The sequence below is a fragment of the Coturnix japonica genome, chromosome 24 (assembly GCF_001577835.2).
Source record: "Coturnix japonica isolate 7356 chromosome 24, Coturnix japonica 2.1, whole genome shotgun sequence".
NCBI lineage: Eukaryota > Metazoa > Chordata > Aves > Galliformes > Phasianidae > Coturnix > Coturnix japonica.
The window spans coordinates 5,415,635-5,438,779 of record NC_029539.1 but is presented as its reverse complement, the minus strand read 5'-3'; the positions used below and the strand labels follow the sequence as shown (position 1 = coordinate 5,438,779).

The following is a 23,145-nucleotide window of genomic DNA, read 5'->3' as shown; positions in this document are numbered from 1 at the left end:
CCTGCGTAGGAGTTAAATGAGTGTTAATAGATCGATTTTTGATTCCAGCTGACCAACCCGCCCTTTCTTCCCCCTCCCGGCCCTGACAGGAGGACGCCCCTCACGCGTTCCCGCCTCTGCCCCCGCCCGCTTCCCGCCCTCCGGCGGCCGCTCCGCCCCGCTCCCGTCCCGTCCCCATGGCAGCGGCGACGCGCGCGGGCCGGGCGCAGGTAGGGAGCGGGCTGGGACCTCACCCGGAGCCCCGACCTCTCTGAGAATCCCCTCCCCGGGTGTCATGGGTTTGTAATAACCATGACACCGGGGCTCCGCAGCCCCCGGAACCCCTTCTCCGGGGTTCCGCTCTTTCCCCGTACTCCGACTGCCCGGCCTGTCATTGCCCGGCACCTATCTGCCTTCCTGTGTAATTAGTAATCCCCACTGCCGCACTGGCAGTGCTGATTTGGATTCCTCCTCCAGAAGAGGAGATAGTTAGATCCCAAGCGTGCTATAAGCCGATGTCATCAGCTGTCCTGTTTTATCCTTGCTTTACACGTGGAAGAAAACAAAAGATGAGTAACTTTCCCTAAGTCCACAAATGTTTAAACTTAAGTGTTTGTGGTTTTTTTTTCTACAGAAGGCAGCAACTTTCCCTCTGTGCCCTGCATGCACCCACTGCATTGTAGGACAGCATGTAGGACGGCACAGAAGGGTGTATACAGGCACTGCACTGCTGAGCGTTCATTCCCTTTGTTTGATGCCTTTGCTTCTCCCCATCAGGACTGAGGACAGAAGGGGTGCTGTCCTGCTTGCACGTTCCTGCTGCGCTGAGTTGTGACACCTGGCATGGGAACGCCGCTGGGTGTGGGGCTCCGACACCCACTGCAGCCTGCAGCCTCTGTGAGTGTGACCGCTCTGTGGGGCGCTGTGTGGGGAGGATGGAAGGGGGAACTCCAAGAGCTGTGTTTCTGAATCACTGCATCACAGAATGGCTTGGGATGGAAAGATCCTCCAAGATCATCTAGTCCCAACTCCCCCACCATGGGGAGCGTTGCTGACATCAAGAACCAGCTCAGGGCCTCATCCAGCTTGGCCTTGAATGGTGCACCCATAAGTGCCAGCACCTCACTGCCTCACTGTAAAGAACTTCCCCTGACATCTAATCCAAACCCCCTCCTTTAGTTTAAAACCTCTTTCTTGTCCTATCACTGTCTACCCATGTAAAAAGTTGATTTCCCTCCTGTCTATGGTCTCTCTTTATATACTGGAAGGCCACAACAAGGCCTCCCAACAGCCTTTTCTTTTCCGGACTGAACAAGTCAAGCTCCCCTCAGCCTGTCTTTGTAGGGCAGGTGCTCCAGCCGTCTGACCATCCCTGTGCCCTTTCCAAAAGCTCTACATCATTCCTGTGTTGGGGGCAGTATTCCAGATGGGGCTGCAAGGGCAGAGTAGAGGGAAACACCTACCACTTTGCCCAGCTGGCATTGCAGCCCAGGATACTGTCAGCCTTCTAGGCTGCAAATGCACACTTGCTCACTCATGTTAAGTTTCATCTGCCAGGATCCTCAAATCCTTCTGCATAGGGCTGCTTTGAAGGAGTTCTTCTAGTCTGTATGCATATCTGGGATTGCACTGACCCAGGCGCAGCACTTCGTACTTGGCCTTGTTGAGCATGTTTAGGTTTACATGGGCCCACCTTTAAAATCTGTCAGAATCCCTCTGGATGGCATCCCTTCTTTCTATTGTACCAGCTGCACCACTCAGCTCGGTGTGCACCAAGGTGCTTTGTCCTGCATCTTGCCCAGGCTTCAACACGATGGTTACGCTGAAAGTGGCCAGGAGAGGGCAATGCTGCCAACCAAATCGGGGCTGTGTGTTTGTTCTGAAGGCCCGCTATGGGGAGCAGTAGAGCCAAGACCTTTTTTGCGTCACTGCCTCCCATTCCCTTCATTTTGGAATTGTTTTTTTCAGGAATTTTAAAAGTCCTTCTTGAAAGTAAGAATTACAACGAATTATTTTTAGTTGAGATGAACGTTTTTTTGTTGTTTTTTTCTTATTGCAAACAAAACGTTCAAAGGGATCTTTTATGATACTATAAAACTGAAAGGAAAATATGATTCCTGCTACAAGAGGCTTGATATTTATGAGTGAAATGCAAAATGGAATTTGATTTTTAAAACTTATTTTCAGCACACACATGTACCCAAATGCACATGTGATGCCACGATAAACACAAGAATGGCCTGGCATACTCTGCCATTCATTCTAGCCATCAGAAATGACCTAGTTTCTATTCTCTGGTATTTCTGTTGCCAAAGAGAGGCAGTTCTGTTTCAGAGATAAGGATCCCCATGTCGCAACCAAATCTTCTGATGACAAAATCTCTGATGGACTGTGAGCAGGTCAGACCCTGGACCTGCCTTGAGTAAGGAGAACACCACCCCCTGCCATGTTCTAGTGCGCGGAAGCTCCTTGGTAGGGATATGAGATGGAAAGAGCCCACCTGAATTTCAGATTTCAGTCCCCGCTTTTCTTTGTTGCTCCAAAAAGGAATGTAGGGGAGGGTGTCTGACCTGAGCATTGTCTCCAAACCAAACAAAATTATTCACTGCTCCCCCAGGATGTTCAGCTGACAATCTTCTGCATTTCTCAGGGATGGCACTACCATACTATGAGTGACATATCCAGCTTTAAGTCCTTTGTTTTGTACCAGGAAATAGGGGAATGGGGAGTAGGGGTGAGAGAAATGATTGCTATGATAACAAAAAATGTTGTTTCTTAAGTAATTTCTACTAAATGCCACCAAGCTCCATAATCAGTGAACTCTTTTTGCAGTCTATCAGTTTACTATGATTTAAACAATACTATTTACACATTAAATTCTTTTTACACTTTTTGTTTCTCTGCTGTTTTCACAGATTATCTCTTTACTCCCATTTCGAAATCCTGACAATTTGGGTCATGTCTCCAGTATAAAGTCTGTGGTGGGGGACTGCCTGTGGCTTATCTCCTCTTCAAAGGACAAGTGTATCTAGAGCTTGTAGGGATTGTGAGCACATAATTCTCAATCTGCCATCAGATTCATAAAACCAATTCCAAACACAATCAGAGAACACCTCTCAGCCATCTGCCACCTCTCTGTACAGCCAAAGTACATTTGGTTTCACTTTAGTACTTCCACAGTTTATTTGGCTTTTTGTGTGTGTGTGTTTACTTCCAGAAACTGAAGGGGTATAAGGAAGGAATGGGCTCAGTACTCTGACCTGTAAATGTTTTCTATGAGTGAATGTTACTGTGTAGCATAGAAAAACAGTTAATAAATATTACTTTTTCTTTAAGATTTTTATGAAGTTCACAGAAAAGGCTCAAATTAGTTTTGTTTTTCAAACAAAGTCATCTGCTGACGGAGGACCCTTTCATTCAAGTTTTCCATGAAATGTCATTGAAATTGCAAGGCACAACCTACTTGTCTGCGCTGTACAAAATGGGGAGAAATATTTACTGTCATCTGGTTAATGGTATTATGAGTCATTTTGAGTCTCAAGAGCAAATTGGATCAAGGTGCTAACCACCAGCATTGCCTCCTTGCAAGATTTTTTGCAAGGATTCATGATATTGTATTGTTTTGCTTAACAGATCGGACATAGCAATTAAAGAAAACAAAAGTCTCAGTTCCTACTGAGTTTGGAAAAAATAAATAGGAATCACAAACAGGAATATATTTAAAACTCATGTCACAAGTGGAAAGTGATTCATTTTTTAATTAGTTGTCTTGGTTGTAGAAGGAAATCAGCTGTTATTTGTCTTTCTGTATTTTACCTGCATCTTCCATATCTGATGGAGAAAACACTAGCATGGTAAATTTATGCAGTGACTTTTTCCTCCAGAGCCTTCAATACTTAGGCAGAAAAACATGTTTGTTTCTACCCTTAGATATGGTTGGCCAGGTATTCAAAACTGTGAAGGCACAGTGTATTGCTGGGCAGGGTTTGATGTGCTGCCCATGAGGACTGGCAGGCAGCCCCTGGCAGGAGGTTCTCCATGGGTTCTTTCTTTTTTCAGGGCACTTCTTCTAATGTGAGATGAAGTTTGGGAGATTGCCTGAAGATATTTAATACGTTTTTGTTTTGTTTTGTTTTGTTTTTTTCTGGAATGAACGTTGTTACTGTTGATTTAGAAACATTGCTGGGGATTGTATTTCATTCTAATTTAAAGTTTTCTTCCTTATTTCTTCTTTCATCTTCATTTGCACAGCAGCTAGAGTGGAGGTCAGCACTGTGCAGATGCTATTTGCTGTGTTGTGGCCTCTTCTGCAGCTTCCTGTCTCTACAGGGTTGCTAAAAATGGTGCCATTTCTTCGGGGCTGTGGAGTTTAAGTTGGCCAGCTCTTACAGTCTTTTGCTTTCTAGCTAAGCAAGACATCCGCTATTTGCTGACTCGCTCCCTGCCCCCACTCCAGACAGGGCTGTCTGTGTTTGGTGGGTTTGAAAACCTCTTTTCCGCAGCAGGTTTCATGTGAGTACAACTGCTGGAAATAGGTTTCAGATGTTTCCCTAACTCAGCGTTTGGGCTGCATCTCGTAAGCTGAGGCGTTTCTATAGGAACCGTATGACATCTCTCCACTGCTCCCCCAGCAGCTCTCTCGTGAGCATGCCCAGTGCAAGCCTTGACTTCGGCTCAACTATCTGCGTGCACTAACGGGCTGCACATATGGGATATGAATGCGGTTCCTGATGAGCTCCAACTCTTTGTCTTTGGGAGGAGGAGGAAGAGGCTGTGCCCAGAGCTGGAGGATCTGCCAAACGCCCTCTGAGACCCTCACCCCTCAGTGGGCTCGAGGAGAATGCTTGCCTGTTTGGCCAGGGGGAATTTACTGGATATTCTGCAGGAGGGCTTCACAGAGGTAAATGCATGCATCCAAATCGCATGTGAGCTTTTCCAGGGTGAGGCATTGTGCTTTTCTGCAGCGTTTCTTAGGAACCGATGTGTCTCCTAGTGTTTTGTGGAGAAGAAAAGGAGAAAAATGAGCAAGATTTTGTGGCCAGGGAGCAGGGAGAGCTGTTTACTAACAGGAGGCAATATGGGGCAGCTCCACGGGGGGGGCTGCAAACCAGTAGTTCTAAAAAGTTTGTGGCTGGATTACAGCTGATGATTTTAACTTGGAATTTTTATTTTCTCTATATAGCTTTTACATTTGTACAAGAAAATAATATAAATTGCGACGAGTTATGGAGAATGGCTTATTTTATGGAATGGATTCCTTTCTTGAGTACGTGAGGTCTGTGTATCTGATGGCTGTTAGAAAGCCTGTAAACACACAGCTTTTGGGAGAAGCTGACAATGAGCATGGTGTCTTTTTGTTTCCCATCGTCTTCAGTAGGTTGAATTTCAGAGGGATCAAAATTCACCTGGCTCTCGAAAATGCTGCTTTTAAAGTGCTCTTTTTTTCATTATTGTAGCATTGGGGGGACAGATAAATCAGACGGAGTGAGAACTAACAAGAAATTCCAGAGCTGGGAATCCTGTGACTGCAGCGGGAAGGCAGGTCACTGTTGAATTCCCAGTTCAGGGAGCACAAGAAGTTGGTTTGGTTGGACTCTGTGTGCACTCAGTACAGAATGCCTGGGTAGCTGCTACCTGGCTGCACTCCTTATGCAGACTGTGCTGGAGCACCATTAGCTGCCAGTAGGCTGAGGAGGAAGGACTATTGTGAGGGCTCACGATGAAAGCAAACAGTGGCTGCTTTGTCCATTCTCACATGGTGGCAGGGATGGTCTCTTGGTGTGTTTTTATTATTTTATGTTTTGTTTGTGTTTCCTGGTTCTTTTCATCCCTTCATGGCCCAGACACCACCTGTCTGTTCCACTCCCATGCTCCATTCTTTGCAGAAAACACACATCCATCCTGGACTTAACACCACCGGTCATTAAGGGGAAAGCAAACTGGGTATGAAGTGTGAGCCTCACAGCTTCATGCCAGCCACAGGTCTCCTCTGATTGCTTTGACTGACCGTATAAATACTCCGTCCCCTCCACCACAGAGTATCTCAGTCTTGCTTTTAGCTAGTAGCGTAGCTAGTAGCTTTAGTTTAAGCTGTGGAGGCTTCCTGTTCTCGAGAGCAGCTGATCTTTCCCTGGTGTAAGCTAATTGTAATCTGTATATTAATAAGAGCAAAGAACAACTTTATGTTCAGTGCTAGTTCCACTCAGAGCATCTGGTTTTACCCTTAGGCTGCTCAGCTGTGGAAAAAAGTCCTTCTACCCCCATAAAAACTGACCTTCACTCTCCTGTCAGACTTCATTTCACACAATGAACTGAGGTATTGCAGGAACTGCTTTGCTAACCCAGGGCCTGCTGTTCTTTTGATAGAGCATCCTTTCTGCCCAGGTGACTCTTGGTGACTAGATACCTTGGAATACAAGGATGTACTTTCCAAATCTGCGCAGAGGAGATTAACATAAACGAGTGTCATACTTCTTAAGCAGTGATTTTCAAGAGGAAAAAAAAAAAGAAAAGCATCTTCTGCTGGCTTTGAGAGAAACATTGTTTTCTTTGCATTAAAGTTTTTATAGTCTGCTTCTACAAAGGCCTCCCACACAAAAGCAAAAGAAACCTCAAACTTGAGGGGCACAGGGTGGCAAATTACAGAGCTTATTTAATTAAGGTAATAATGTCAGAAAGCATAGAAATTACACAAGGCCTTAAAATTACATCCTGATGCAATTAGTCTGTTCTTTGAACTCTGTTGTTGCTGACTTTTGGTTCAGTGCTCTAAACAGACAGGACACTAAACACCTTTCGTACTGAGACCATACTTGTAGCACAAGGCCTATTATTTTTGACCTTGTTAGAGCTGGTGTTTGGGTAACATCCACCAGGCTATGAAGAAAAAAACAGAGTGAAGATTACAAGGCAGAGTCCCTAAATCCAACAATAAGAATAGATTCGTTTTCATCAACTGTGTGTGTGCAGAAAAGATGAATTCTCTTCTAGAACTTGGGAGTCTAACATGACAGCAAGGATGTCAGGCCCTTTAAAAGCACCTACCAACTACAGAATGACTTTGCCAAGAAATATGTGGACAGCTTCAAAAACTGCAATCCCCTAATCTCAGAGGAGGTGAAAATTTAACGTGATACAGTGCCACATAGATGGCACTGAAAGTAAAAGACAGAGTAGCATATCAAAGCACCCTGATCTACCTATATTTACTGTAGTGCAGACTGTGCTGATGCATGGTTGAAAGAAACATGAGCCCTAAGCAGCAGGTGGTGAATTGCGCTGCTTAAATGAGAACAGCATAGAGATCTAGAACTGGCAGATTTGAAGCAGAATTGCTACTTTTCTTACACCTGTGGAAAATGTCAGGTAATGGCTTTTAATTATAATTATCTGTAGGGGCTCACAGAACATGAGATAAAGTGCTGACCCTGAAGACACCATTATCATGGGCTGTGGAGAGAAAGCACGAAGTTGCTCCTCAGAAGAATGCTTTCCAATAGGCGGGAGGTCCAAGACCCTTCTTCAGAGTATGTGCTAGTAAAATGCTGTAAAATGAAATCCTGCACTGCAAAGTGTATTTACTAAAGAACCTGTAATTTGCTAACAAAAGTACCTTTATGTTGTTGAACTCCTTACAACTGCAGATGGCCCTTAGTGCCCAGCTTTCAAATCCTCTTCCTCGGTGAAAATTCTGTTAGGGCTTCCAGAGTCATTGAAATGCAAGAACTCTACAATGATCTGTGTAGGAGCTGAAGCAGTCTGGGCTCCAGGTTCCTGCAGGTAGGAGAGTTACTCTTCCAGTTGCAGAGTGCAAGGAAACCTAGCCTTTTTTTGGAACACAAAGCTCTGTTAATATAAATAGGATTAAGCCCAAGTCCGCCACAATCCTGATAAACTCTGCTCTGTATAGCAAACCTTAGGCTGCTTTGTTTTTCCTCTGAAAATGCTGTTTTTGAAAGAAATGTTGATGCAGGGCTTGAGCTTAGTGTCTTCTCCATTAAGTTCAGGATTTAGGTGAACAAAAGTTCAGACCAGCATATAAAGAAGTAGCAGAAATCTCCTCAGTGGTAAATAGCTGAGCGAAGAGTTACTCAGGGAAAAGAAAGGGACAAGCCAGGACCAACCATTGCTGTTCCCTCTCTGATTGCTCTTGGATATAGCTGTCAGACAGGAGCTGTTTGAGGTAAATTGTGTGGAGCTGCTGTTCTCCTGGCAGGGTAGTGTAGCAAATCTTGTTTTTTGTTGGTATGTGCTGGAAGATGATACCTGGGGTATTTTTTGCTTTGCAACTATTTCGGACTCTTGGTAAAGTCACTAGCTCTTTAGTTTTTTGATATCAATTCAGGAAATTCTGATCACTCCAACCATTTGAGCTTACACAGGAAAATCTTTTGCTTTAGTGGAAAAAATATATAAACCTGTAAGTCTGCTAATGAAATGTTAGTCTGCAGTGTTACAGCAGCTACTGCTATGAAATTCTTTCCTTTGTGGTGGTGACATCCATCTCCCATTGCCTTAGAATCCTCCTTTTATCAACACTGTTAAAAGTGGAAGTGCACCAAATTTTAGGAGAGATTTTTCTTTTTGTTCTAATAACAAAATTTTAATTCTTGTGCTTTTAAGACACGGAGACTAAAAGATTGCCAAAATGTTTTCTTACTGCATGAGGATGAGAGAAAATAGTCTTTTTTTTTCACATTGACTGGAAAAAGTATCTGAATGGAAGAGGCATGTAAACTCCGGTGTAAAATTGCAAACTTTGTGTAGACCAGAAAGGATTTTGCCTTTGTGGAATTAATATAACATTCCAGTTCAGAACTTTGTAAAATGATTTGAAAAATGACAGCAAGGCAGTCAACCCAGTTGTTACAGGGAGATTAGTTTCCCAAATTGCAGAGACTTCAGGTACAATTTTCATGCAATCCTATTCAGTAGGTCTTCATTATTGAATCTGGATAATTCTATAATAATGTTGTATTGCTGTAAACAAGCCTACCTCATTAGTACTGGTACTTGCTTGAATAAAGCTTTATTGAATATGAGTAATAGAAGGATTGTGCTCTCTCTAGTGCTGGAATCAGACTGTTGTGAGATTAGGGGCACTGAAATCCAGCATCAGTTAAAATACTGTTGCAAGACACAGAGCAGCTTCTTGCAGGCTGGCAAGACTTGTCGTTGCTGTTCTGGGAATCGACACAGAATTACTCACTTGTACAGGAGAGAGAAGTTAGCACTTGTTGGTTCTTCACAGTTCCCGTTAGGTTGAAAATAGACTGAAACTGCAGGCAAAACTGGCATGCACTGTTGCCATTACAACAGAAGAAAAGTTTGCAGAGTCAGTCCATATGACAAGGCCATGTCTGCACAGTTTTTCCAGTTCTGCTTGCTTTCTTTCCAAAAGCCAGCAGCAGTCCCTGAAGCTCACATCCTCTATCCTGCTCTCCATCTCTGCTGAGTAAGCAGCAACAGCCTCATGGAGGTCCAAGCACCTTTCTGAGCCAGCAGACTGAGCCATGGTGTGGTTAATGTTGGATTTCCTATGTCAGGATAATTACAAGTGAATCCGTGATCAGATTGTGACTTTGATGGGTTGTAAAAGCATAAACTCTGACATTGCTGAGATAATATGGAATGAAGTCTTAAAACCTGCTGCATGGGCTGAATAATGGGAAGCTTAGTGAAACAGGATGTAATCCCATAAATGGATCAGTTTGTTTACCCTCTGTGTGCTACACCAGCCCAACCCAAAGGGATTTCAGTGTCACCAGGGCTCGTGTTGGCTGTGGAAGTGCTGCAGGGGTGGGGTGGAAATGAAGGCATAGAGGACCTGCAGGTTGCTGTCCCTGCACTTCTAACATTCACCTGAACCCTGAATTTCTTCCTCTGCTGGTAATGCTCACAGCTGGATGAAGCAGCACCCAGTGTGACCCACTGGAAAGGCGGTGCTTTTTGCTGTCAGGTCTTGCAGGTAGTTAAGTGCTGTGGCAAGCCAGTTTGCTGGTGTATAGGTTACTATGCAGACACGAACTTGGTCTATTAGAAATGCTGATGCAGTTCTATGGAATTGGTGTTGGGAGAAAAGCTTTAGAACAGTATACCCCTTCCCTGCTGTGTGCTCCCATGAGTGATCCGTGCTACAGGGGAAGGCTTATTTATTTTCCAGGAAATAATCCTCATTGTTTATTTTAATAGATGGCAGAGTTTAATGGGAATAGCATAGATTTTTCTTGATTCTGCATTGTGGGTTTTCTACTTTATAGATACCTGGAAAAAATGCAGTTGGGAGTGGGGACGTGACATGCAGTGAGCCAATCAGTTCTGGCACTGTCGTGCTGCCTGCTTGCTCTTCCTGTCCTGGCATGCAGCGAGCTGCACCACAACGTGCCATGATGTCAGGGTCGTGCTCAGCAGGCTTTGGGGTTCAGACCATTTGTTTTCCAAGTCAAAAGACAGAAAAGTAACAACTGTGCAACTCCCCTCTGAAATGGCAATGATGTGCAAGCATTTTGTTTTCCATTTTCAGCAACAGCTACAGGCATATGCGGCCTGGGTAAATTCCCAGCTGAAGAAGAAGCCCACAATAAAGCCAGTCCAAGACCTGAGACAAGATCTCAGAGATGGAGTCATCCTTGCCTCACTTATCGAGATTGTAGGTCAGTAATGCCATATGGCACTATTTTTCATCTTGCAGTTTTAGGGCTCCAGTAAAATGGTCTGGCCTTGGCTCTGACATCTGTTGGGCAGATTGAAGAGCGCTAATGATGGCAGCAGAGCTTGGGGGGAGGGTTACTTGGAAAGAAAACAATCATAAAGCAAATCATAAATACAGTTCCATTAAAGGCCATATGTGTTAGCAGACAGCTGCTAAACAGCCAAATTGCAGACCTTACGAACTATGTATGTGGTCTCTCAGGTATCACGTGACAAACACATGGAATCCTGTCCAGGACCCAGTAACTCCCACAAGGCTGGAACAGTTATAGAAGCATTTATCTTATAAGGGAATGGTGTTAGTGTATGGTATTGTTGGAAGAGTGATCTGCTTGCTGAAATTCTGATATTTATAAGAAGTGAGAGCAGAATCAGCTCTGAGGGATAATTCTGCCCGTCTCTTTGCAAAACACTGTAATATATCCACTGATAAGGTTACTGTGGCTCAGGAGTAATCATGGAATAAGGAAGTACACTTAAAAATGCTCCTTTGCTAATAGTGCATTATAAGGTCTACCTAGTTATTCCTGGTACGAAGTATAAGCAGGACAAGAAATGCATGTCTTCTTGCAGTCTATGACAAGACATAAAATCAGTATCACACCTACTATCAGTACTGGAAGTGACACTGTCACTACACTGTTGTCTGTAATAATTTTTTTTGCTTCTTTAGCTGGTGAGAAGCTGAATGGTGTTCAGGTCAACCCGACCAGCCAGCAGGAGATGAGGGAAAATGTGGAGAAAGTCTTACAGTTTGTGGCGTCAAAAAAGATACGTATGCATCAGACATCAGCAAAAGGTATGAGCCCCTGGCAGTTGCCACAAGTGATTCTAAGTGTTGAAGGCCTAGTTCTACTTTTGTTTCATATGAAACAGACAGTATGTTGATCTGAGGAGGAGTTTTTTTTCCCCTGTAGTTTATTAACAGAGGTGACAGTCTGTGTCTTTTTTTTTCCTGCTAGTTCTATTCTTCAGACACCAAAGCAAATAACCAGCCTTCATACTTCCAGTGCCTGTGATATTATTTTAAGGCTGTCTCTGAAATTTGGAAGTCTTATCCCTTTTATGTTAATAGATTTTGAGTATCTCAAACTAAGATATTTTTTAAAAATCCTGAAAGAATTTTAAAAAGGCTAAAAATGCAGTGAACACAAGATCAACATGCTTGAACCTGTATGCTGGAGGAAATGCTTTGCATGAAATAACTAAATCTAATCAGTTAATATTTGCAAGGTGCTACAAACAGTTTAAGGTACCTTATTGCTGAAGAAGCATGTTGCTAATCTCTGGTCTTCAGTATTAAAGAAAAGTGCACTTACTGAAGTGACTGCCATTACAGTGGTTCTTTTCAGTAACTACTGTGCTCTTTCCAGGGAGCTTTCAGAAATTATAATATACTGTAATTTGACCTGCTGGACTGTTGGAAATGGCCACAGGGGGGAGGAAGGCTTAAGACTGTCCAAAGCATTTAAACATGTGATCAGTAGGTGGCAGTCAGTTTGCTGTGAACAAAACAAGCAGAGCTAAACATCAGTGCTGTAATGCAGTTCTTCTTGTGTAGTCCTTATTCACTGGAGTGATCTCACTCAATTACATTCATGTTGTTGGTCAGATGCAGCTCTGGTGGCATGTAATGTTAATGTTATTGTCCTTGGTTTTATTTGTATTTTGTAGATATTGTCGATGGTAACTTAAAATCTATCATGAGGCTGATCCTCGCCTTAGCTGCTCACTTCAAACCAGGCTCTGGAAGAGCTGTGAATCACAGCCCTGCTGGCATGATGGGGAAGAGCTCAGCAGCATCATTTGTCAGTCATAGGCCCTGCTCAGCTGCTGCAGTGGCCCAAGGGGCGGTGGCTGCACTGGCAGATGTTCGCCAAGATGTATTGCAGTCTGGCCGGGATGTTTTCCGGCACAGACAGAGGTAATGAATTTTTCCTAGTTATGTGTGGTCAGACAGTGTTAGCAGGTGGACACAATTCATTTCAAAATAGATGCCTCTTTATCCTGACAATTCCTGACATAAGGCAGCTTAAATTGTGTCAAGATACAAGAAGATACAAACCACTGCTGTCTCACTAAAACCTGAATTGCTGGTGGCCTAAAAAGAGGATTGTTCATGTAGCCCAGATGCCTCATAATGGAAATTACAGGTATCCCAGGTCTTTTTTGGATTTTACAGCAAAACAACTTCTGAACTTGTGTTCACCGAAAAAGCACATGTCTTTATGGCCAAGACAGAGGGACCTCTGCTGCTACATCTTCCCCATTTCAAGCTGAACACAGTGCCATCTAGGTGCTTTCTTCTTGCAGAAGTTCCCATTTCAAATGAAACAAAGCTAACATCTTATCTACATATGCTGCTTATAGGTTTGCAAGCAGTTGTTGCCAGAACTGCGGTCTCGGTCCTGTTGTACATATTCGTTCTGCATTCAACGTTCTGCTCTCCCCAGTGTTCCATTTACTGCTATGTCAGCAGATGCAGTGTTGTGTGTTGTTAATCAGATGATGCATCCTACCATGTAAATGGAGGAGTTCTGGTGATAATGAGGGGAAATTATCCATGTACAGAAGGAATGTGTAATTTTGAATGCACATTTAACACTTGCAAAAGGTGCAATGTGGATTATAATAGTAATGACATTTAAATGGAGGCCAGATGGCTGTCTTTTGAGGGTTTCATTTACACAGCTAAAGGTCATTTGCTCATTTTATATTGGCTTAGGGGTGTACCCATGAGGCAGCGTGGAAGTGAGGTTGAAGTTGTTTTTTTGTTATTGATGGTGGGTTTTTTGTTTGTTTGTTTTATTTGTTTGTTTTAATTAAATGCTAAAGATTTCTCTTCCAAAGATATTGGGTTAGGGGTTTGTCAGAGAAACACACTCTTTATTCTGTTTGCAAATTTTGCTCTTTTCCTTGCCTTCACAGAGCTTTTCTGGTTCTCTAGTCACAAAATTAAGGATGAATGCAATGCCTTCTTTTTATATCAGTCTTTAATAGTTAGACCAGTTATCTGACCTGGATGTCTGGGGTGGGGAGCAGAATAAACCCCACCACAATTCAGGTAGAAACATTTAGAGACCTGCTGTTCCACTTGGACTGTCAGAAGTTCATGGCACCAGGTGGGATCCACTCAGGGGTGCTGAGGGAGCTGACAGATGTGTTTGCCAAGCTGCTTTCCACCATCTATTAGCAGTCCTGGTCATCTGGAGAGGTCCCAGATGCCTGGAATCTTACTAATGGGATGCCCATCTATAAGGGTCATGAGGAGGATCTGGGAAACTACAGGCCTGTCAGCCTGACCTTGGTGCCAGGAGAGGTTATGCAAGGATCATCTGGATCGTCTTGAGTGCAGTCACACAGCATATGCAGGACAACCTGGGGATCACACCCAGCCAGCATGGGTTCATGAAAGGCAGATCCTACCTGATCATCTCCTTCTGTGACCAGGTGACCTACCTGATGGACGAGGGAAGGGCTGTAGATGTAGTCTACCAGACGTCAGCAATGCCTTTGACAATGTCTCCCACAGTATTCTCCTGGAGAAGCTGTCAGCCCATGGCTTGGACAGGTGCACTCTTTGCTGGGTAAAGAACTGGCTGGATGGCTGGGCCCAGAGTGTGGTGGTGAATGGAGTTAAATCCAGCTGGTGACCAGTCACTGCAGGCTTGAGGCAGAGTAGCTGGAAGGCTGTGTGGAGGGAGAGGACCTATGGGTGCTGGTGGTAGGTGGACAGTTGGACTAGACGATCTTTATCCCTAATTATAGAATCAGAGAACTGAACCCTAATTATAGAATCAGAGAACTACTCAGGTTGGAAAAGACCTTTAAGATCATCAAGTTCAACCTCAACGTAACCATACTACCCTAACTCTAAAAACACATCTCTAAATCCTAACAATACTATGATTCTGTGAGTTTAAAAGGGGGGGCTTCTGTTTGCCTTTGTTTCCCTCTCACCAAGATGATGAAGTGGAGCTCCCTGTGGGAAAGCTTTTTTAGTTGGAAGTTTTCTAGCTGTTCCCTCCCTCCTGCCTTTAGCTTTCCTCCCTTCTTCCTTGAAGACCAAAAGAATTTCTGCCCCCTACTACATGAGGCATCACTCATTCTTTGATTGTTAATTCCAGAAACAGCAGTATGGATGAGGAGATTGAAACCCCCTACTGGAGTGTTCGGGCACTGGTGCAGCAGTATGAAGGGCAGCATAACATACCCTTGGAGTCCCAGTCCTCCAGGTAAGGAACTTTATTGCCAAGTCATGACCTGTCACGATTATTTGTCAGGCACTGCCTGAAATGCTCTTTGTCATTGTAATGGAAGAAATGTGGGGGAAAGGAACTTAAATCACACAAACGTTGTTGCTGGTGGAAATGGGCGTGAGGGGCGTGTGGATGTGAACAGCTCTTAGAAGCACACAACATTCTTTAATCCAGTCTTGCAGTCCCTGGATGATCTACAGCTGTCTTCATTGGCATCATGTTCTCATCCAGCAGCTTCAATTGTTTCTAGATTTACAGTTATGTCTATTACCCTTCCATCCTCCAGGCTTTCACTTTCAATCTAAAATGCAACGTTATTTGGCTGAAAAATCTCCTGCGTGTTGCTTTGATGCCTCAAAAGTTGGAGTTCACTGTAGTTTCCATTGGAGCTGGCTTTGCTCTTTAAAGGCAGACTTGGATGTTGTGAAGTACCTGTTCTGTGCTATAAACTGCCTTCAGTTTCTTGACTGTGCAAGTAAAGCAGGGCCAAGCTGGGGGAAGTGGAAGGCCTTCTAAAAAACAGAATCTGTGGAAGCCAGGATTGGTTAAAATAGCAGCATGTAACACATTTCCAGTATGAGGTGGTATAACTTGCAGCTGTGAAGCTGGGGAGCGTGTGCCAGTCACAACACATAGACTGGTGCCTTACAAGCCCTTCTCACTCCTCTTTGCTTTAGGGAATAACTCAGAACTCTTGCCCCCATTTACTTCAGCAGGCAGGGAGAACACGTGGCTACTCTGATTTTCATGGATATAGGAGAGACATTGTAGATAGCAGAAGAAAAACTACATTATGATGGGGGAGTTGATCTACTGTGGGTAGATTTCTGGTAAAGAACAGCCTTTCTCTTTTTCCCCAGATAACAAGAAACCAGCTTGCACACTGACTGAACATACTAGGTTTCCCTCTGGGTATGATCCTTTGCTCCATTTACACTCTTCAGGAGCTAAGAGCTGTGTAGGCATGGCTGCAGCAATTTGATTCAAAATTTCCTGTCCCCAGTGTAAGCCCTAACTCCATTTCATTGCCTCTCTGTCTTGCCAGGGCCACTCCCTGAGAGCGTCTCAGCTGGGCTCTCATGCAGAGATGAGAAGGTTCATTTTCTTAGGGCTAATTGCCACTGACAGTTTCTCGGGACACAGGATTTCTCAGCTCCATACTATGAAGAGGCCTCTGAATACCTGAGCATTAGGATCACTTGTCCAACAGAGAAGGAAAAAAAAAAAAAAAAAAAAAAAGGAAACACAACCATTTGTACTTCTGCACAAAATTTGTTTTGTGTAAATGTGAGGTCTGCTTTAAACATAGGCACACATACTTGAATGGGTGTGGAAACTCCCTGTGAGCTAGTGCCTCCACATGATGTCAGTAGAGAGTGTACTTTGAAGTTGTTGTTTCAGGGGAAGGAAAAAAAATTCTGGTCCAGGACACAGCACTTTCTTGGTTAATGTCACAGGACTTTGGTGTTAATTCTTGAACTGAAATCTCAGCAGGATAATGACTGAACTATGCTGCCTCCCTGCACTCACTGTTCATTTTATGGTAGCCATAGGTACTCTCCTGTCCTGTCAGGCAGGGGTTGTAGGACAACAGCTGTTTGTGGCTGTATTTTGCTGTTCAGTTAAACTCTGTGTACAAATCCTACATCGCTTTGTTTTTTCCCTGCTGTGCCAGGAGTTCCTTTCCCATATGGAAATGGTGACACTGTTGCTGATAGGACATAACATGGTGAAAGCCTTTATGTCATCATTGACTTCCAAAATTTACTGTGGGTTCAAAAAACATTCTGCCACGCAGGTCTGTTTCTGTTTGGAACTTTAAAACCTGTTTTGTTTTTTTTCCAGGAGAAAAATAGCACATCTCTACACTGGAGCACAGTGTGTCTTGTAGGCATTGTGAATGTGAGCTGATGTGGGTGGATAGAGGCCTGGGGCCAAAATAGTGAGGGCTGATGTGTTTGGCAAAGCTTTAATTCTGGAAACTCTGTGTGGTGCTTGGGAAGAAGGAAAAAAGCACAGAAACACTTTTTGCGTTGCCTAATTTCACTAACAGGAGCTGTTTATCTGGAGTTTAAGGTCTTGAAACTACCAAAAATTGTTCTCAGTGATCAATCTGTGCTCATTTATCTGTGCATAAGGAGCAGAAGGGGGGCCTGAGCCTTTGCAGGCTGCCCAGTGTTTTTCTTATCCTACAGTTCTGCTAATCCTGTGCTATGGGATGCACAGAGAGCTACTGGCAGCTCAACAGGAAATGATCAGAGATTGGATCAAGCTGGGGCTAAAACAATTTTAATTAAAACTGGGAATATGCTGCAATATGTAATTAAATTTTAATCACAGTATCTAGAGAATAGGAAAATTCCCTACCTATCATGGATTTTTGTTACCTCAGAGAAGAGGGTCAGAAGCTGTGCTGTGTTTATCAGCTAGGAGACAGGCTGGGAGAGACGTGTGAGTGCTGGGCTCTCTCTGTCGCCAAAGGGCAAGACCATAGCTTTGACACAGAACTTGTGTGTGAGCAAGGAGAGAGTAGATTTGGGCTTATCTGACGCCGTTAACGGGAGGCAGAGCAATTACAAACACATAGGTTGGCTGCTGAACTGCAGGAAGAACTGCCAAGTGGGGAAGGATCTATTTATATCAAGTGTTACGAAATCAGGAATATCTATATTGCCCTGTTACAGGGCACCAGTCACCGCCTGGTGCCTCAGAAATAAGACTCAGTAGCAGCGATACTCTGTATTTTGTTTTGATGTGTTGATGCTCACAATGGCCGTGCTTTCTTCTAGCTCTGGTCAGTGATGTGCCCAAAGAAAACAGGAGCAACGTGACCACCAGCTCCTGGCAGTGTCTTCTGCTGGCAGCGGGTTCTGTGGTGAAAATTAGATTCTTCTTTCTCTTCCCTTATGGAAAAATTTACAAGCTTAGCTTTGCAAAGTAGCTGAGCAACAAGCCATTGTATTAGTGAGATGAGGTCTGTACCAGCAGCCACCCCCTCCTAATAATTGTGTTGCTGCTGAGCCTGTCCCAGGGCAGCACTTCCTTTCCATATCAGCTATTTTCTGCATTAACTCTTCAGGGAGTTTGCAGCCTGAATATCAGAATTCCCAGAGACAAGATATCTAATAACCATATGTAATAGAAATGATTCATGGAAATTTTGCCGAAATCAGGCTGATTCCCAGGCCACCGAGCCCCTCGCGCATCCCTCCTCCCCTTCCTTCCCCTTCCAGCAGCCCTCCCTCCCCCTCTCCGAGGCAGGCAGCTCGGAGAAAGGCTGTGCCTCGCACAGCCGTGTGACAGCAGGAGGGAGAGGGAGCTGGAGCCAGCGAGGAAAAGGAGCCGTGCGCGCGGCTGGGAAGAGCTGCATGTCGCCTTCTGAGCCAGCGTCAGAGTCTGGAGGAGCAGGGAACCCACTACCTGCGGGAGCACCTTCTCTTGGCTGTTTGCTGGCATCTGCAGCAGGTGCTTGGAGTCTGAAGAGGGCAGAATGGGATGAGAAACGCCACTGGCAATCCAGATCAGTCTTGTGATGCAAACAACTGGGTGTGCAGCTGACCAAAATGCAGCAGCAAGAGACAAATAACCCGGGAGGAAAATCAGCAAAAGCAAAACCCAGGCAGCAGAATTTCCTGACTCTGCAATCAAACCCGTGCACAGGGGCTGCTAATCTGCCATCAGGCGGTTTCTTGCAAAGACCTTGAGGGTTTGGTTTTTTTTTTTGGCTGTGAATATTTCAGCTAATGTGAAGCAGTCTGGCTTGCAAATGTTTCTCCAGTAGTTTGACAAGAGCTGGCATCTTCTGCACTGAATTCTGAGCATGTGAAGGAACGAGACATTTTTGTAGCTCAAATCCTGAGGCTTCCCAGGAAACGGATTCTGTGAGGCGAGAGGTTAAAGTGGGATCATGGGAGGGAAGCAGGTCAAATGGTGAGCGATTGTTGCCATTGTCATTTGAAACAGCGGGGGTGGAGTGTTTATTAAAATTGTGGGAGTTCATGTTTATCGCTGGGGCTGTTTCCCTGAAGCCTGGGCTGTGCAGACACTGACATCTCTGGGACTCAGCTGAGCAAGGATATGTGGGTTAAGAATCCAAGAGGTGGTGAAAGGAATAAAGTGGAACAGTTTGCATCACAAAAATGGGAATAGCTTTAATTTCCCAGTGTGTATTTCTGCATGTTTTAACCATGAATTATGATATACTTTAAAGAGAAAATCATGTAAGTGGATATTTCATGCTCTAAGTGACTTGACAACTGATAGAAAAAGTGTAGCAATGTTTTCAGCGTTAACTCACTGATGGTGTAATGAATGGAACCACATGATCCCTGATACTGCTTCATCAGGCATCTGCACGCATTTCAGTGTCGCTTCCACTGTTTGACACGGTTTTAGAATTTGTTTCTGGTGCCATGTAAAACCTCTGGCCTCTTTAAATAAGGGAGCTGCCTAGACAGGGGACCATGGACATAGGAATGTCTAAGTGATTGTCTGTAATAGTGTATGGTGTGGAAACCTGTAGTGACAGTACAGCCTATCCCTGCCCCAACTGGGGGTCTTTGTATTTCTTTTGGGCTGTGGATCCAGTTCTGAAAGGTGTAGATTTGGGGAGAGAGGGAATGTTATTTCCATGTTCTGTATTCCCTTGTTTTTTATATCTTGCATGTTCTGTTCACTTTTCCTTCCAGTTCTCTGCTCATACCTCAGTTTTGCCACCTTCTCATCCAGTAGTTGCTAATGCTGTTTTTCTTGGATGTCTCTCATCCTTTAGCCTTTAGCGTGGATGAGAACCAGCAGGGTGCTTCCTAGTGGCCATATCAGGATGATGGCACATTCAAAGTCTCGGTTGGAGGGGGGAGGGGGAAGTGAAGATTTCTTGCTCATAGGAAAAAAATCTTTCAGATAATGGACCTGTTAGATCAGCTGAGCTTTGTACTTATGCTGTTTGAAAGCTCCAGCTATGATCCTTATTGTGTAATGCAAAACCCAGGTATATTAACTGGTCTCTCAGTTATTTTACATGGTATGCTCATTCAGTGATAAGCAGTAGCAAGCAAATGGTTGCAAATATTATATATAAAATGTGTTTAATTAAGGACTGCTGTAATGCAGTTGGTCTTCCTGAAGGTAAATCCTTCGGCAAAGTCAGGTGGCCTGGAGCCCTTAAGCAACCACACACCCTGTTTGAGCAGGACGGAACAGGCACAACTATTAGAGATCCTCATTAGAAGGTTATAGTTTTTTCACTTATTAATTCACCTTCATCTCTCTCTTTAATGTGGTGAAAGTCTAAAAAGAGCAGACCTTTAAAACTAGGTTGTTTAGAAGTCTGTAGTATAAATGAAAAATAAGCCAGCACTAACTCTGGGAATGGATGAGACAGAGCCGCTAGCAAGTAGTTTTCATTTATATTGCAAGGCTTCACTGATTCTGGGAGAGCCATGGAATGTGCATCAGCAGTGCTGGGAAGATGCAGAAGACGAGCTGCTGGAGCATCCTATTTTTCTATTACTTCCACGTTGTTTCCCTTTTTGTTCTCTGTGCTTTGTTTCTATGCTGAGGAGAATGAAAAATTAACTCCTGCTTACACTTGCAAGGATTAGTTCCTGAGACTTGGGATGTATGTTGAATGGGTCAGTGAGCTTCAGCTGCCTTTTGATGTCATCTGGATGATGCATTTCAGAAGGATTTCTGAGAAAAGGCTTAGTGTTTGGAGCTCACAGTCAGCTGAGATGGCTCCTATGAAGCTATTTGGATACTTTCAAGAACTTTAAACCTGAGAACTCCTGGATGAGTGGTATCTGACATTTACAGATGTTTTGCCCTTAGAATTTCAAGTTTGTTTTCTGATTGCAGTGATGCTTTTAAAGCCCAGGAGGGAGACATGAAGAAAGTTAAGGCGGCTTTTTGTTTAGCTTGCAGTATGCAAGACTTGCTATGAATTGCTTCTGAGCAGACCTTTAATAGAGTGTGGTGTTACCTCTATGTGAGTTACATGCCTACTTTGATCATCAGCCTACTGCTGATGACTTCCATTCCTGTTATGAAGAAAATTCTTTTAACAGGATTTCCCACATATTTGCTTTTAGCTTAGATGAGAGTGGTTTTGATCAGTGCACTGAAATAACTCTTTCTTGTATCCTCTGCAGTCTCACATCACCCAGTCCTGTCCATAGCACGAAGAGTGAATCCACTGTAACCCAGGCAGAGGAGAAAGCAGGGTTTGTGATTATCCATGCTGAGGAAGCAGAAACTAAAACAGGTAGTTTGCTGATACTACTTAACAGCTCGCACTTTCATTGAGATTTATTTGCATTTGTTTACTAAAAAGTTCACCAAAGACTGAAATTAATGTAGCAAATGGGATACTGGGCAACTTCACATAAAGTAAGATCACAAAACTTTTAACAGTACAGTGGTGCCATTAATATGTCAGTGTTTGTGAGGGCTTGCTAACTGATGCTTGGAAAACACCATGCTCTGGAGATTTAAGAATCGCATACAATTTTCACTGTAGAGTCAGTGCTTTAATCACGATATCATTAAGCTGTGTTGGGAGAAAAAATAAAATTCCTAAAGACACAGTCCATGTGAACCTGTAAAGACTGTGATGCAGAACTTGACTTTTTGGAGGAGTCTGTGTTTACAGTGCATCTGTACATAGGTTGAGTGACTCTTTGAAAAGAGTTGAAGTATTCTTGTGGTGTTTGCATTGAAGTTATTGCTGTATTTCCAAAAATGCCTTGTGATATCATCAGTTTACACTTGAAATTTTCGTGCAGATTGAAGAAAATGTTTTCAAAGAAGCTCCTAAGGTGATTTTTTTTATTTTTTTTTTCCCTTTCCAAGAATGCTGCTTAATAATAGCTCTTTCTGGTTAGCTTCTATCCCAACAGCGAATGACAGAAGCTCTCCTAGGAAATGCTTTGCTGCCTCAGCCAGTATAGTCTGATTCAGTGCTCTTCCAAAAGTATTTGATGACTACCTCAGCAGGTGGATTAGCTGGCAGGCCGTGGCAGGCTCTTTCTTAAATTCTTAGCAGCACTCTCTGTGCACTTGCTGCCTGTTCAGCTGTGTACTACAGCTGCGTGTCTGTGGATGCACAGCAGCTTGAGCTGGCTGGTTTCATCTTTGGTTAACTAAGTAGCGACTATAAGTAGCCATAAAACTTCACCAGATACAGTAAAGTTAATGAAGGGGGAGGATACTGATCATCTTTGATGCAGGCATATTCAGGAAAGCTTCCTTTGCATGAAGAATGAGAATTGAGAACTGAGAATCCTTGAAAACAGACAGGATGTCTCACCTGTAGCAGCTTCCTTGATACCCACTAGAACACATGCCAGTTTGTATGTGATTGACATTATGGACAGAGGCAATTACAGTGTTGTGCAAGTCTTTTCTGTCTCTCTGTATGTGATGGCCTCATTCAATTGTTCTTTCTTTCAGAAGAGATAGAATCTCACTTCCAGCCTGAATGGCAAGCAGAGAACCTGGGGTCATGTTTGGAGAATTCGTGGGAGGAGCAGCTATTGGAACAACAGGATCATTTGGAAAAGGAAATGGAAGAAGCAAAGAAGATGATTTCAGGTTTGCAGGTAAGAGATATTATTCTCAGCCAGCTTTTCCATACACATTCATTTTCTTTCTACCTCCGGTGGCGCAGTGGTAGGAATGCCACTTGCAACACCGGGGGCCTGGGTTCGAATCCCCTGTGGCGCAAGTGGTAGAAGTGCCACTCTGCAGCACAGAGGCTCGAATCCTGGGGGTTGGACTCGATGATTTCTAAGGTCCCTTCCCACCTGCACAAGACTGTGATACTGTGATACCAGCTGTAGCTGGGAAGTAAATTATCCTGCAGCTGAGTCTGGAACTTGAGAGCTGAGCAAGAGTCCTGGCCCAGGGAGGTCTCCTGGGGTGATTGTCAAGAGGTCAGTTGCTTAGTGGGGATGGTGGCTCCTCCCTGTGTCTCTGACCTGTGTATATGCTATTGCCATGCAAAGCACACATGTTGCCATGCAGAATGGTAAAGATACAGTAGTGTTTTCCCATGGGCTGAGGTTCCCATTCTTCACCAGGGTACTTAGCAGCCTGCAGGTTTTGCTGGTGGTCTGGAAGAATAGAGCAGCCTTTCTGTGATTTGTGATCAGAAGTAATGCAAGGAGGCAAGAAATGTTGGGAAATCAATCAAGATTCA

The 23,145-nt window shown here is 43.9% G+C and overlaps 1 protein-coding gene across 8 annotated transcripts in view; it reads left to right on the top strand.

Annotated features, from left to right (window-relative positions):
* Nucleotides 1-135: 135 nt before the first annotated feature.
* The window catches only part of DIXDC1 (DIX domain containing 1), a 33,556-nt gene continuing 10,546 nt past the window's right edge, over nucleotides 136-23,145 (top strand). For 4 of the 8 annotated variants that reach the window (XM_015883816.2, XM_015883818.2, XM_015883813.2 and 1 more), the window contains exons 1-7: nucleotides 4,706-4,879; nucleotides 10,502-10,631; nucleotides 11,363-11,488; nucleotides 12,364-12,613; nucleotides 14,817-14,924; nucleotides 21,098-21,210; nucleotides 22,398-22,546. In XM_015883816.2, coding sequence (XP_015739302.1) covers nucleotides 4,820-4,879; nucleotides 10,502-10,631; nucleotides 11,363-11,488; nucleotides 12,364-12,613; nucleotides 14,817-14,924; nucleotides 21,098-21,210; nucleotides 22,398-22,546 — 936 coding nt within the window. In that variant the 5' untranslated portion in view covers nucleotides 4,706-4,819. Of the gene's footprint in view, nucleotides 210-756; nucleotides 877-4,611; nucleotides 4,880-10,501; nucleotides 10,632-11,362; nucleotides 11,489-12,363; nucleotides 12,614-14,816; nucleotides 14,925-18,208; nucleotides 18,879-21,097; nucleotides 21,211-22,397; nucleotides 22,547-23,145 lie in introns of those variants that run through there. The other 4 variants (XM_015883815.2, XM_015883814.2, XM_015883819.2 and 1 more) reach the window with 4 other exon arrangements.